The sequence below is a fragment of the Hypanus sabinus genome, chromosome 11 (genome assembly GCF_030144855.1).
Source record: "Hypanus sabinus isolate sHypSab1 chromosome 11, sHypSab1.hap1, whole genome shotgun sequence".
NCBI lineage: Eukaryota > Metazoa > Chordata > Chondrichthyes > Myliobatiformes > Dasyatidae > Hypanus > Hypanus sabinus.
The window spans coordinates 80,849,191-80,865,644 of NC_082716.1; the positions used below are offsets into that span (position 1 = coordinate 80,849,191).

Below are 16,454 nucleotides of genomic sequence, written 5' to 3' on the forward strand. Positions count from 1 at the left end.
TAAAATTCTTTTATGCTTTTCTGCTCTCTTGCCTATCAGGAAATTTCCTACCTTGCCTTAAAAATATTCAACTTCCGCCTTGCTCTATGGAAGTGAGTTTAAAAGATTCATGACGTTCTGACAAAAAATGCTTAATCTCTGTCATAAATGGATGACACCTTATTTTTAAACAGTAGCCCCAGTTCCAGATCCTCTTCACCCGCCCAATTAAAATAATCTCAATATTTTACATGGATCAAAATTATGCTTCCGAGCAAAAACAGTTTTCTTTAGACCAAATATTCTCACAAAAATTAGAAAATAAATCCCAGAAATGAACGAAGACTAATACAAAAAGTAAACGTTTCAAGGTCTAATTTTAGTGTCAGCAGGAGTGTGCGGTGATTTGGAAAAGTAATGTAATTAAACAGTACTTTAAAAGATTGCAAAATACTTGTGCACTTTCAGGTTAAATATAAGAACAATGTTAACATTTGGGTGCAGTTATGAATGAGAATGTGTCTCCTAAGCAAAGCAGACATTTATAATGTACGTGTGGAAATTCATTTACCCTATAACATCCACTTTTAATTACTCCACAGAATGGGAAAGGGGAGTCTTTCATCAAAATGAATCTACCATTTATTTTCCCAGAATAGAGAATAGACATATTTAAAAATCCCAACGGAAGGAACCGACTACAGTCCGAAAGCAGACAGGAGAACGCGAGGATGTTTGTCAGGCAGTGAGCAGATAGATACCGGAACGAGCTGTGGAGACGTAGCTGGAGGCGGAACTATCGGATTAACAGTGGGCTCGTCGGAAAACATTGAGGTTACACTGGCGGAGTGAAGCTCTGATGCACCACCGATGGAGCCAGCGGCGGCAAGCGGGGAGGAGAGTGATACATCGGGGGAAGGGGAGCTGGGACCGCCCGGTGGGCTTCTACATCATCCTAAGGTAGGACTGTGACCTGAGGGAGGGCCTGACCTCAAATACCAACTTATCCCCACCTCCTCCTCCTCACCGCTCCTCTCCCCTCCCCCTCTCTCCCTATCCCCCCTCCCCCTCTCCCTCTCTCCCCCTCCCCCTCTCTCACCCCTCTATCCCCACCTCTCCTCCCTCTCCCCTCTCCCCCTCTCTCACCCCTCTATCCCCCCCCCCCCCCCCCCACTCAGTGCTGGATGCTATTGCACTGGTTACTTTGTCACTGCATGGAGCCAGTAGTTCCTGGAGAGCACCAGCACCTTGATTTTGGCATATAGTTGTCCTTGTGCACCCTCCATCCTCTACTCCCTCCTCCATTAGCATAAGAACACCAAACCTGAGATTAGAAGGGATCTGGGTGCTATAGTTTCATATTAAATATTTGTTAGTATTTTAAGGAAATGTTTTTCTTTAAAATCTTTTTAAAATTTGAATAGTCTTTTTTTAATTATTTAATGGCTTGTAAATTATTTGAGTAGTGTTTAATATGTTCAACAGCTTTAATAGGAAGCAAAGCTATATTTTCTCCTGTCATTGGTTGGAGGCAGAGTCTCAGCATTGAATTGCTCAAGGTCTGGTTATCACGGCCCTCATCACCCTTGAGGGTTGAACGCTCTTCAAACCTTCTGATCTCGGATAGTGATAAATTTGCCAGCAGCCCAAATGCAAAATGATTTTATCCAGTAGTGACGTGGTGTTCCAGTTTCCGTAATCAATGCCTCAGCTGCTGAAAGCAAACATACCATATGCTTTCTTCATCATTCTGTGTTGCCACATTCAAGGATAATGTATTTGTATCCCCAAGGTTCCAAATTTTTGTATTTGTTTTCTCTTTTGTTCTACAAAAATATATATTTAAAGGCATTATGTAAGATGGATTGAAGTGCTGCAATTTTTAATTCATAGTTTTATTTTCAGTATGCAGAGATGATGGCTTTAGATATTGGACAGAGTACACAAGTGTATGCTGCATTTCTGGTTTTCCTTGACCTTTTGGAAGGTAACGTATCCAGATTATTTTCAAAAACAAAAAATTATTTTCCTTGGGATTTAACTGGTGCTGAAGCATAGAAAACCCAGACCATACAAGTTGCCCCTTGATAATTTTCCTCTTAAACAGGCCAACTGTTCTTTTGAAGTGTTAGATGTTCTTCAGGTTACGCAAGTTATTCCTAAGAGCTGCCTGTGACCCAAAGTTTCTGTAAGTCAAAAATGCTGTCAGAGAGATCTTCAATATTCATTCAAAGCATCGCGGATGCTGGATTTGCAGAACACGGAACACTGGGCCAGAGAGATTCAACCTGAATTCTATTGTTTGTATTCTCTACTGTGTCAAGTCTCTCATGTCTCCTCACTCTACTGTGGTTTTTGAATCTCCTGATTTTATTTTGAGCACTGCTGGTCTCCAACAGGCTTGCTTTATTAATATAAGCATGCACTCATGTACAAATGGAGAATGCCGAGTTGTTAGTAGAGGCACGAGAAGAAAGTTCAGAGCAATGTTGCCTACTGAAGAGGTGAGAAAGATGGTGATGCAAAACAAGAGACAACTGAGAGACTAGCTGTAAGGTGCTAAATGAATTTTTAAATTGAATCTAATCCAGGTAGAAAAAAGAATCACATAGATGAGAAAATCTGCAGATACTAGAAATCCAAGTAAAATATTGGAGGAACTCAGCAGGCCAGGCAGCATCTATGGAAAAGAGCGAACAGTTGACCCTTCATCAGGATTGAAAAAAGAGAAGTTGGAGGGCAGAAAGAAGTACAAGTTGATAAGTGAAACAGAGAAGGGGAGTGGTGGAGTAAAGGTCTGGGAAGCTGATAGGTGAAAAAGATAAAGGGCTGGAGAAGGGAAAATCTGATAGGGAAGAGGGTAGAAGACCATGGAAGAAAGAGAAGGGGGAGGAGCACCAGAGGGAGGTAATGGCAGGTAAGGAGGTAAGTGAGAGAGAGAAACAGGAATGGTGGGTGGGGGAGGAATTGATTTCTCAAGTGCCTTCAATATCATACATCCCTCTGCTGCGGGGAGAAGCTCTGTTTAATGCAGATTGGCACTTCATTGTATCCTTGATAATAGACTCCCTGACTGGTAGTCCACAGTTTGTCAGAGATAATGGACCACAGCGGCTTCAGAGCTGTGTGTCAGACATGGCTTAAAGCAGCACTGGGGCCCCACAGGGGACTGTATTGGCTCCCTTCCTGTTTACCTTGTATACCTTGGACTTCAGATACAACACTGAGTCATATCATCTGCAGCAATTTTCTGATGACTCAGCAATAGTTGGGTGTATAAAGGGAGGACAGGAGGATGAATACAAGACTCTGGTGAAGGATTTTGACAAATGATGCAAGCTGAATCATCCGCAGCTTAACATCAGTGAGACAAAGGAGATGGTAATGGACTTTAGGAAGACTAAGCCTGTATTTCTCCCTGTTACTATTGATGGTGATGACCTGCAGTACACCTAAGGGTGTACCTGGATGACAGACTTGAGTGGAGCACCAACACAGAGGCTGTGTACAAGATAGCCCAGAGTCACCTCTACTTCCCGAGGAGACTGAGGTCCTTTGGAGTGTGCAGGCCTCTCCATTACATGTTCTACCGGTCTGTTGTTGCCAGTACGATCTTCTATGGGGCAATGGCATCAATAGGTGTTGCAAACAGGCTCAATAAACTGATTAGAAAGGCTGGCTCTGTTACAGGAGGAGTCAAACTGGACACATTGGAGGCTTTGATAGAACAAAGGACCCTAAGGAAAACTAGCAATTCTGAGCAATGTTTCTCATCATCTGCATGCCACCTCGGTTGAACAGAGGAGATTAAGACAACTGTGCTGCTCCAAAGAGTGCTATATAAGGTCATTCTTACCCTTGGCCATTAGGCTCCATAATGAGTCAACCTGCAGACAGGGAAATGATAACCCCTTTCTGTTAGACTGTTGGAGGTAACTTATTTTTTATTCTTTGTTACTTCTCCTCTAATATTCCACACAGTCAAGACCCTTTGAGTGAAAAAGTTTTGCCTCTTGTTCCCCTTAAACTTTTTGCCTTTCACCCTTAACCCATGACCTCTGATGTAGTCCCACATGACCTCAGTGGAAAAAGCCAGCTTGCTTTTACCATATCTATACCCCTCTTAACTTTGTATACCTCTATCAAATCTCCTCTCAATCTTCTACATCCTAAGGAATACAGTCATAACCTATTCAATCTTTCCTTATAACTCAGGTCTTCCAGACCCGGCAACATCCTTGTAAATTTACTCTGTACTCTTTCAACTTTATTTGCGTCTTTCCTAGAGTTAGGTGACCAAAACTGTAAACGTACATTTCAGAGTGTAGGTCTTCTGAGTAATGCAATGACATGCCAGCTAGCCCAACAAAATGTTGCAGGAAGAAGGACATGTTTACCTCAGTGAATATAACTGAATTAAAGTTTTGTTCAGGTGGAGTGAAGAAGGAATCCTGTAAATAAATAGGAATCAATAGATGAGGTCTGCCATAATGGGGAATACTGCTCTATTTGCATAACTAACTATTCCACCTTTTTGATGGTTGTTACTGCTAGCTTTTGCAGAAATTTTCTTGTTCTAATCTGACATGTTTGAGGACAGCATTCATTCAGGTGCATATCATGTCACCGAAAGCCTTCCATCCAATAATCACAGACTTGCAATGCATTGCTTTGGTTTGGATTTGAATTAATAATGAATCTATTTTTGACCCAACATTATTTTGAGGAATGAAGCAGATATTTAATAAAGCCACAGCAACTTATCTCAAAGGTAGAATCCGGCAGGCTGGGTTCTAAGACACCAGAAATGATAGAAACATAGAAAACCTACAGCACAATACAGACGCTTCAGCCCACAAAGCTGTGCCGAACATGTACTTACTTTAGAAATTACCTAGGATTAACCATAGCCCTCTATTTTTCTGAGCTCCATGGACCTATTCAGGAGTCTCTGAAAAGACCGTTTCCACCACCACCATCAGCAGCCCATTCCACCACTCACCACTCTCTGCATAATAAAAAAAACTTACCCCTGACATCTCCTCTGTACCTACTTCCAAGCACCTTAAAACTGTAAAACTCTTGTGCTAGCCATTTCAGCCCTGGGAGAAAGCCTCTGACTATCCACACGATCAATGCCTCTCATCATCTTATATACCACTATCAGGTCACCTCTCATCCTCCATCACTCCAAGGAGAAAAGGCCAAGTTGACTCAACCTATTCTCGTAAGGCTTGCTCCTCAATCCAGGCAACATCCTTGTAAATCTCCTCTGCACCCTTTCTATGGTTTCCACATCCTTCCTGTAGTGAGGTGACCAAAACTGGGCATAGTACTTCAAGTGGGGTCTGACCAGCATCCTATATAGCTGCAACATTAGTTCTTGGCTCCTAAACTCAATCCCACGATTGATGAAGACCAATGCACCTTTTGTCTTCTTAACCACAGAGTAAATCTGCGCAGCTTTGAGTGTCTGATGGATTTGGACCCCAAGATCCCTCTGATCTTCCACACTGCCAAGAGTCTTACCATTAATACTATATTCTGTCATCATGTTTGACCTACCAAAATGAGCCACTTTACAATTACCTGAGTTGAACTCCATCTGCCACTTCTCAGCCCAGTTTTGCATCCTATCAATGTCCCGTTGTAACCTCTAACATTCCTCCACACTGTCCACAACACCCCCAACCTTTGTGTCAGCAGCAAATTTACTAACCCATCCCTCCACTTCCTATCCAGGTCATTTATAAAAATCATGAAGAGTAGGGGTCCCAGAACAGATCCCTGAGGCACACCACTGGTCACTGACCTCCATGTAGAAAATGACCCATCTACAACCACTCTTTGTCCCCTTGGATCCCATGCCTCCATACTTTCTAAATAAGCCTTGCATGGGGTACCTTTTCAAATGCCTTGCTGAAATCCATATACACTACATCTACTGCTCTACCTTCATCAATGTGTTTAGTCATGTCCTCAAAAAATTCTATCAGGCTCGTAAGGCATGATCTGCCTGTGACAAAGCCATGCTGACTATTCCTAATCATATTATGCCTCTCCAAATGTTCATAAATCGTGTGTCTCAGGATCTCCTCCATCAACTGACCAACCACTGAAGTAAGACTCACCAGTCTATAATTTTCTAGGCTATGTTGACTCCCTTTTTTGAATAGGGGAATAACATCTGCATCCCTCCAATCCTCCGGAACCTCTCCCATCACCATTGATGATGCAAAGATCATCACCAGAGGCTCAGCAATCTTCTCCCTCACCTTCCACAGTAGCCTGGGGTACATCTCGTCCGGTCCCTATGAAGTATCCAACTTGATGCTTTCCAAAAGCTCCAGCACATCCTCTTTCTAATATCTACATGCTCAAGCTTTTCAGTCTGCTGTAAGTCATCCCTGCAATCATCAAGATCCTTTTCCGTAGTGAATACTGAAGCGAAGTATTCATTAAGTACCTTTGCTATCTCCTCCGGTTCCATATACACTGTTGCACACTTGATTGGTCCTATTGTCTCGTGTCTTATCCTCTTGCTCTTCACATACTTATAGAATGCCTTTGGGGTTTTCCTTAATCCTATCTACCAAGGCCTTCTCATGGCCCCTTCTGGCTCTCCTAATTTTGTTTTTAAGCTCCTTCCTGCTAGCCATATAATCTAGATTTCTATCATTACCTAGTTTTTTGAACCTTTTGAAAACACTTTTCTTCTTGACTAGATTTATAACCCCCTTTGTACACTTCAGTGTACAGCCTCAGTGCTCTCCTACTGAGAGACCTGACACCTGACCAGTTTAATTTCCCAATACCAGATCAAGTACAGCCTCTCTTCTTGTAGGCTTATCTACATACTGTGTCAAGAAATCTTCCTGAACACACCTAACAAAACTCCACCCCATCTAAAACCCTCGTTCTAGGGAAATGCTAAACGATATTTGAGAATTTAAAATCTCCCACCACACCAACTGTGTTTTTATTATACCTTTCCAGAATCTGTCTCCCTATCTGCTCCTCGATGTCCCTGTTACTATTGGGTGGTCTATAAAAAACACCAAGTAGAGTTATTGACCCCTTCTAGTTCCTAACTTTTACCCACAGAGACTCCGTAGACAATCCCTCCATGACTTCCTCCTTTTCTGCAGCTCTGAAATCAACAGTGTCACGCCCCCACCTCTTTTGCCTCCCTCCCTGTCCTTTCTGAAACTTCTAAAGCCTGACTCTCTTAAGTAGCCATTCCTGCCCCTGAGCCATCCAAGTCTCTGAAATGGCCACAACATCATAGCTCCAAGTACTGATCCATGCTCTAAGCTAATCTGCTTTGTTCATAGTACTCCTTGCATTAAAATAGACACATCTCAAATCATCAGTCTGAGTGTGTCCCTTCTCTATCACCTGCCTATCCTCCTCCTCCTCCTCGCTCTGTCTCCAAGCTGTCTCCATTTGTGAGCCAACTGCCTCTTCCTCCGTCTCTTCAGTTCGGTTCCCACACCCCAGCAATCCTACTTTAAACTCTCCCTAATAGCCTTTGCAATCCTCCCAGCCAGGATATTTGTTCCCTCTGGGATTCAAGTGCAACCCATCTAGTTTGTACAGGTGACTCCCGTCCCAAAAGAGGTCTCAATGATCCAGAAATCTGAATCCCTGCTGCCTGCTCCAATCCCTCAGCCACACATTTATCCTCCACTTCATTCTATTCCTATATTCACTGTCATGTGGCACAGGCAGAAAACCTGAGATTACTACCTTTGTGGTCCTGCTTCTCAACTTCCTTTCTAACTCCCTGCTAGAGGAATGTGGCGGTTTTTTAAGTGTTTCTTCAAGGAAGAGATGACTGAAGATTTGGAGAGCTTTTGTTGTCATAACCTTAAACATAAAAATGGCTACTTCAACAGCAATAAAAAAGATACTTTAAATATGTATCATAAAGGAAATCCTTTGGTAGGAGAGAGGCTTGGAGTGATTAAGTGGTTTTGTGTCTGCTATTTTCCGCTCCTGCTGCTTCCTTTATCCACCCTTCCTTCTCAGCTAGGGGATACAGTGTCCAACCGCTAAGGTATGATTACTGACTGCAAAAGCAGGAAAGAACTGGGACTTCTTTTTCAACTGCCAATGGGAGGCTGGTGAGGTTAATTTGCACTTAGACTGACAGTGCATAGAATAATACAAATTATTTCATAATTGGTATCTTATATATACAATGTACTTAATGGATATTTGAAATGAAATTAATTACATTTTTAAGCTTCCTGAGTTGAAAAGTTGCTTCTTAACGCACGGATGTTTTATTGTGAATAAATAAGTGGTTAAAATAAGTACAGTAACACCAAGGGTTAAAACTGAAGCGATCCTGTGATAGTTGGACGTGATTTGGTTGTGTACCTACTTTCTCTGCTATGTTTACAGATGTGAACTGCTCTTTTAAAACAGATTTAGTGATCTGTGTGAAAGCTCTACTCAATGTTTTCCTATCAATGCAGTGCTGCATTTCAAAAGCTGCACTGAACCATGTCTGCATTTACCATTGCTGGTGCAAAATGTATAATGCATATTTCAAAATCTAAGCAGAAGAGTGCTTGAAGCAATCAAGTTGAAAGAATGCCAAAAGGTTTGATAAATTCAAAGCCCAATCTATCCAACCAATGCATTTTATTGTTTGCTAAAAGAATATTAAACTTTGAGTAAAGAACTGTAAGTGCAGAAATTAAAAACAAAAAATGCTAGTGCTGTTAGTAAATTATGCAGCATTAATGGAGAGAGAAACAGTGAATATTGATTCTCTACAATCACAACAAGGAATGTGATTGTTGCAAGGAATGCACTGATGTGCTTTGTGTGTTTATAAATCTCCATGGAGGAAAATCATTATTGAATGTGAGGAAAATTTCCATGATGTGTTCCAGGTCAAGGAAACTGTTAACATGAAGTGGACAGTATGAAAAGATGCAAAAGAACAGAATGAACCTTGCTATATGAAAAGAAAACACTGGTCACACTGAAGATTGTGGAAGATGAGTCTCAGCTGTCTACATGATATACAAGCCAGGGCAGGACAATATGGAGAGCAAGCTGTTGCCCATGTGGCAGGCTACCCCTCTCCGCGCAGCTGATGATTCCAAACGGCAGAGACAAATGCAGTTTGCCACCAGCGGCGTCGCAGTAGTTGCCAGTCAGCATGGCTTCTTGAGATTGTTGATTTTAACATTACATTGTGCTGGATGGAAGATAAGGTGCCATTGATTGAGCTTTGGGCATCATTGAGAAAATCTAGGAAACTAAGGGTAGGTCAGAGACAAGTGGAATGGCTCAGAATCACCCTTGCATCAGAGTCATCATCTTCACTTTTGATCTTTTGCTCTTTTGTCCCACTCAAGTATACTCGTTTCCCCACTTCTTCAGTTGTGAAGGAACATTGTCTAAAACCAAATACTGACGTTTTTGCACCACCAAAATTGCAATGCATTTCACATTATATGCCAGTAATAATAATTCTGATTCTCCATGGATGCTAATCTTCCAGCCTTTTTAGTTTAACTTTGGATTTTCAGTATATGCAGCTGTTTGCTCCACTTCCCCTTGGTGGACCATTGTCATTGTTAACATTTCAGAGATAAACATTGTGCAGAAATATACCTTAATTGAGTACATAGTACTTGAGGTGAAAGTGCCATTCTGTAGCTTGTGGTTCACCATTTTACTTTTCAAAACATTGATGCTGCCATCTCCTTCATTTTGCAGACATCTTCCCTCACCTCACCTTCTTGCCATTTTAACAGGGATAGAGTTTCAGTTGTCCTTGCCTACCACCTCATGAGCCTCTACATCCAACACATCATTCTTCGCAACTTTCACCACCTTCAACAGGATCCTACCACCAAACACATCTTTACCTTTCCTGCCCCAACCCCAACTTACTGCTTTTTGCAGGGATCACTTCTTTCATGATTCCCTTGACCATTCATCTCGGCCCACTAATCTCCTCTCCAGGCACTTATCATTGCAAGCAGAAGAAGGGCACACCTGCCTGTTCAGTTCCTTCCTCACCTCCATTAAGAGCCCAAACAGTCCTTTTAGGTGAGGCAAAATTTCACTGCAAATCTGTTGGGGTCATTTATTGTATCTGGCGCTCCAGATGCGGCCTCTATGTTGGTGAGACCTGACGTAAATTGGGGGACCGCTTTGTTAAGCACCTGCGCTCCATCGGCCAAAAGCAAAATTTCTGGTGGCCAACCATTTTAATTCCTATCCCCATTTCCATTCCAACATGTCAGTCCATGATCTCCTCTTCTACAATATGGCTACTCTCAGGGTGGAGGAGAAACACCTCATATTCCATCTAAGCAGCATTCAACCTGATGGCATGAACATTAATTTTCCCTTCCAGTAATTTTTTTTCCACATTTTTGTTTTCCTTTCACCTCTTCCCCACCCCTCTATTTCCCCTATGGTCCATGCTCCTGTCCTATCAGATTCCTTCTTCTCCAGCCCTTTTCCTTTTTCCATCCATCCCTCCCATCTAGCTTCACCTGTCAGCTTCCAGCTGGTCTTCCTTCCCTCCCCCATCTTTTTATTCTGACATCTTCCAAGTTCAAGGTACATTTATTATCAAAGTACGTACAGTATTCAACCTTGAGATTTGTCTTTATACAGATAGCCACTAAACAAAAATATAATAGAACCCTTTTAAAGAAAAACTCTACACAGCAAGACTATCAAACACTGTGAGTCTGTCTGTCTGTGGGGGGGAGGAGGGGATGGAACATATTGTGCAAACAATAAAAGGTAAACAAATAACATTAACTGCAGTGTCCCCGAACGTGAGTTCTTAGCTGTGAAGCACTTTCAGCGTTGAAACAAGTGATGCCCTTCTGACTTCTGAACACTGCGCTCGCCAGTAGCAGCGAGAAGAGTCCAGTCAAACACAGGCAGATAGCACTCAACACCTTTTCATTTTCAGCTGTCAGCTCTTGTTCTCGACGAGCAAGATTAAAATTGATGCTATAATTGGTGTGAGGTAGTGCAGCCAACCACTGGTTTGTGTTCCACCACTGGGAATCATTGCTTCATACCATCACGGCAATGGCTGTAGCTGCATCCTCTGTTCTCATCCCTGCCAAATGCCCCAGGAGACTGCAGAAGTGCCAGATCACTTGGACAGCTCAAAAGTATATTTTTAAGAGGAAATTGATCGCAATCGATCGCAGTTCAGAAGAAGAAGAGTATCTTGGTTTTGTGAGCTCTGTGCAGCATGTCGCTGTTGGTCGCTGGTGCCATCTTGCTGGAATCTCCTTCCTTTCCAGTCCTGATGAAGAGTCCCGGCCTAAAACATCAATTGTTTATTCATTTTCAGATGCTGCCTGATCTGAGTTCCTCTAGCATTTTCCGTGAGTGCAGTGAATACTATTTACATGACACGATGAGCCACTTGTCAATGGTTCTAAGACAGGAATTCTTAAACCCACTATTGTACATCTCTTTCTTCTCAAGTACGCAGTCTGAACCACCAAGATGGTCAATAGCATGACCCCGCACCCCCAATGAAATTATGTAAGTAGTTGTTTTCCAAGCATACAATTAAGGTAAAGCGTTTATGCAGAATGATGAAAAATGTAATTAACAGCTGACTTTATTGCTTGCACCATAGACAAAAATAGAAAATTAATGTACAAGTAGTCCCCGAGTTATGAAGGTCCGACTTACAGACACCTCGTACTTACGAACCCAGGAAGGAGAACGCCGTCCACCATTTAAAGTCAGATCGCGGTGCCGTCCGCCATCTTAAGTCGGATTGTGACGCCGTCCGTCATTTTAAGTCATTGTCATTGACACTGTGTTGAGTGTTTAACTTTGTATTTGGCTTAAATTTTTCTTAGTAAGATTCACCCTGACCCCGTCCCCCCCCCCACCATTCCAGTTGTCTGGTGGCACAGTGAGATCAGCGAGTTCGATCCAGTGACAGACCGTTTCCATGCCAGGTTGCTGTCGATCCAGTGACTCCCGTACCATCTGTGCCGGATTGATGTCGACCTCGCAACTCGAACTCGTAAAAAGAAAACACTGCCACCTCCAGTTTAAATACCTACACGGAATATTGTGGAGGATCAAATACCCAAACACAGCATAGCCTACACTTGTCCCATTTAGCCTGTCTCAGTGTGGTGGTCCTTAGGACCCAGTGGACCTCGGTAGGCCGGCAAAGCTCGGGACCTACCACCCGCAGTGTTTCTGTTCCATTGATGGGAAGCGATCGCGATTGAAAATAAAGTGGAAATAATAAAGCATATGGTAAGAGGTGAAACGCCGTCAGTCATTGGAAAAGCGTTAGGCTACAGTTGGTCAACGATTGGAACAATTTTAAAGGATAATGGATAAAGTGAGAATAATGGAGCATGTGAAACACCCTGCCCCAATGAAAGCTACAATTATTACTAAGCAATGCAGTGGTTTAATTTTTGGAATACATACATTTCTTAATGCATAGAAAGGTAAAATATATACTAAGACAAACGTTTGATGAACTGATGCTAAATAATACCAGATGTACTTGTTCTGACTTGCGTACAAATCTGACTTAAAGACGGACTCAGGAATGGAACTTGTACGTAACCTGGGGACTGTCTGTATTTATAGTTATGATGTTTTAATTTGGAGGGTGGGCAGTTCTTATTTCTGTTTGTTGGTTAACTTTTTTTTTCATTTGTAGCCAGGAATTGGAAGGATGTGACTTACAAGGGATCGAAAGAGCTTCAATTGATTTATCTACAGGGTTGTCCTGGAGAACAGGAAAATAAGAAAGTGGTAGTACCGTTGCCTGTTCATATGTCACTGAGTCATGAGAGGTAAGGCGTTGTTGTTAGCTGAGGAGAATTACTGAATCTGATGCATAGGTAATGGGGGAAATAAGAAGAAACATTCCATGGTACCTTGAATTTTGATATCTGTATATTACAATAATGTTTGAGACTACAACACACACAAAATGCTGGTGGAACACAGCAGGCCAGACAGCATCTATAAGGAGAGTTTCGGGCCGAGACCCTTCGTCAAGACTAACTGAAGGGAAAGATACTAAGAGATTTGAAAGTAGTGGGGGGAGGGGGGAAATGCGAAATGATAGGAGAAGACCGGAGGGGGTGGGGTGAAGCTAAGAGCTGGAAAGGTGATTGGCGAAAGTGATACAGAGCTGGAGAAGGGAAAGGATCATGGGATGGGAGGCCTCGGGAGAAAGAAAGGGGGAGGGGGGAGCACCAGAGGGAGATGGAGAACAGGCAGAGTGATGGGCAGAGAGAGAGAAAAAAAACCCAACAACTAAATATTGTCAGGGATGGGGTAAGAAGGGGAGGAGGGGCATTAATGGAAATTAGAGAAGTCAATGTTCATGCCATCAGGTTGGAGGCTACCCAGCCAGTATATAAGGTGTTGTTCCTCCAACCTGAGTTTGGATTCATTTTGACAGTAGAGGAGGCCATGGATAGACATATCAGAATGGGAATGGGACGTGGGATTAAAATGTGTGGCCACTGGGATATCCTGCTTTCTCTGGTGGACCGAGCATAGGTGTTCAGCGAAACGGTCTCCCAGTCTGTGTCAGGTCTCACCAATATTTAAAAGACCACACCGGGAGCACCGGACGCAGTATACCACACCAGCTGACTCACAGGTGAAGTGTCACCTCACCTGGAAGGACTGTCTGGGGCCCTGAATGGTGGTGAGGGAGGAAGTGTAAGGGCAGGTGTAGCACTTGTCCTGCTTACAAGGATAAGTGCCAGGAGGGAGATCGGTGGGAAGGGATGGGGGGGATGAGTTTATTCGTTTGAGACTATTAATTTACTGATAGAGAAACAATTTGCAGGGAAAGATGCAAACAGACAACATCTGTGAATAGAGAAAAAGGTAATGTTTTATTGGAGCTGGAAGGAATTTCTCGACACCTCACTTTGTATTACAACAGTTGTGTCTCAGGCACTGCAAGCAATTGAACAGCATTTTCTTAAGGTTTTCCTTGTTGACATTTGAATGTGGCGTTTTATTGCTTCTCTGTTTTCAGCTTCAATACACAAAATCGTCCTTTAGAGTCATAGAATCACATAGAATCACAAAGGAATGCAGCGTGGCAGCAGTCCCCTTAGCTGACCTAAGTCCATGCCAAATGTCAACAACCCATTTTTTTTCATTATCCTCATCTTTTCATCATCTCCCTCCAGATTCTAACCCTAACCTACACAATTTATGGTGGCCTTACTAACTTACTAACCTGTTCATCTCTGGGACATGGGAATAAACCCAAGTGGTGACAAGCAAAACATGCAAACTCCATAGCCAGCACCTGAGGTCAGGATCGAACCTGAGTCCCCTGCACTGTGAGTCAGTGGCGTTTTCTCCCTGCTTTCTTGGGAGAGTGGACCAGCTGTTGAAGCACTTATGGAGGAAAAAATCAGAAACTTTAGTAAACTGGTGCTGTTTCACCACATTCACATGTGGTATCTTGATATCAATATCACCTTATTTGCCAAAGGCTTTGTAGTTTCTAGAGTGATGCCATTTGACTGAGCAGGACTATTAATCTGCCTTGGGTGTGAGCGAGATTGGGAGTCAAGCCTTCAGTTTCATTAAACATGGGGAACATTACAATAAAAACATTTGAGGCAAGGTGCACCTAAGCAAAACTTGCTCAGCTGGTGAGAACCAGATAGCTGACTAGGGAGGTTAAGTTAATCCCGTTATATTCCATGGTGTGCATGATTTATTTTGTTTTCCGTAGTGAGGAGATTAAAATGACTGAGGTAACTATGCTGTGATTATGAAATAACATGCAATTTGTCGCTGATGTCACCTTTTAGGACCTTTCAGTGGACTTTCAGGTTCAACTGCATACGGGAAATGTACACGCCATTGCAATCTAAACCTTGTGGAAGTGGGCGTTGATTTTATTCTCTGTCTGATTTTATTCCCTTAACATTGCACCAGCTTTCATGGTTTTCCTATCAATGAACATAATTGACATCTTTATTACAGTATTACACTTGAATGGTATAGGAGTTGTGATGTTGGATCCCACCCACTGACTATACTGTGGTTCAGTTAGCTAATGAGAGCAGGTGGCATTTCTGAATGCAAGACTTGGGTAGGAGAGAGGTTACTTAATAGCAACATGCTCTATAAATCCGTAGGTACTTGAGGCAAGCACAGTTTGCTACGTAAAATATTTGATATCAAAAGATGTAAAATTCTTACTTTTAGTGATGGACTAACACTGCACAGAAACAGACCCTTTGGCCCAAGATTGTGCAATTCGTATATATTTTTTACAAACCACTTATACTTAAGATTTTCTTAGAGCTCATGGTTTTGTGAATTTTGAACTTTACTAAAATATAAAGCTAATCGCTTTGAAAAAGAGCTGTAGAGTTTTCAAGTATTTTTTAGCCATTTATTTGCTTTGTTTCCTCATAGGAAAATTTTAGGTACTTGCTGGAATCTGGCATCCAGATTCCAGCAATCTTTAGAGAAGAGCATCTTAATACAACACTGAGAAACATCACCTAGCAGGCTTCACCAAAGTGAAGTGACGTTTTGCTTCTTGATTCCTTTATCTCAATACACGACATTCTCTTTTGGGACTGTTTTATTAACTTATGAGATGGAGACATTCCATTCCTGTGGTTCCTGAACTGGGTGCCTTGTTAGACAACTTGAGAGGCAGTAAGATCACCATGTCAGATTTTCTTACCTGAAAAATAGCAAATGGACTTTTATGACAAACTATGCAAACATTCCATTTTCATTTATTTCAGTGGTTTGCTACCAACTTATATGATTTCTTGTCAATTACACTGTCAAATGTTGCATATGGTATAAGTAGCAAAATTTGTTTGGACTAACTAGTCAGTGAGAATTCAGATCCATTTTTATCATAGTGCACTACATTGCAGTTATGTTCTATAAAATGAAATGTAAACAGCTTTCTCATTTGTGATTTTATCTGCTAGATCTGCTCTAATTGAAGGAATTTGCGAGGCACAGAATTGATCAGGAAATAATGTTGTAGAGGATGTACTTATTTTAATTAGGTAGCTTTTCCAGTTTTATTTTAATACTTCTGTTTAAACAAAATATTTTCATTGCGTTTGAAATCTGAGAGAATTGCTTTGACTCGATTGCCAAAATGCTGTTCAAGCTTTGCTCAAATCATAGAACGTAGTATGGCACAGTTCAGACACTTCAGCCATGATATTTTGCTGTCCTTTTGACTTATTCCAAGATCAGTGTAACTCTTCCTTCCTACATAGCCTTCCTTTTTTTTAAAATCTTTGTGCCTGTCTGGGTCTCTTAAATCTCCCTAATTTACCCACCTCTAGTACCACCTTGGAAGTGTGGTACCACCCACAACAGTGTTTTAAAAAAAAAAACTGCCCTTGACACCTTTGTGCTTTTCTCCAGTCACCTTCAAAGCATGTCTTCTCATATTAGCC

At 42.0% G+C, this 16,454-nt stretch overlaps 1 protein-coding gene across 2 annotated transcripts in view; it reads left to right on the forward strand.

The window, feature by feature from the left end:
- The first annotated feature begins 800 nt into the window (after positions 1-800).
- The window catches only part of tsen15 (TSEN15 tRNA splicing endonuclease subunit), a 55,666-nt gene continuing 40,012 nt past the window's right edge, over positions 801-16,454 (forward strand). For both annotated transcript variants that reach the window (XM_059984837.1, XM_059984838.1), the window contains exons 1-3: positions 801-939; positions 1,885-1,966; positions 12,686-12,821. In XM_059984837.1, the coding sequence (XP_059840820.1) occupies positions 850-939; positions 1,885-1,966; positions 12,686-12,821 (308 nt within the window). In that variant the 5' untranslated portion in view covers positions 801-849. The remainder of the gene's footprint in view (positions 940-1,884; positions 1,967-12,685; positions 12,822-16,454) is intronic.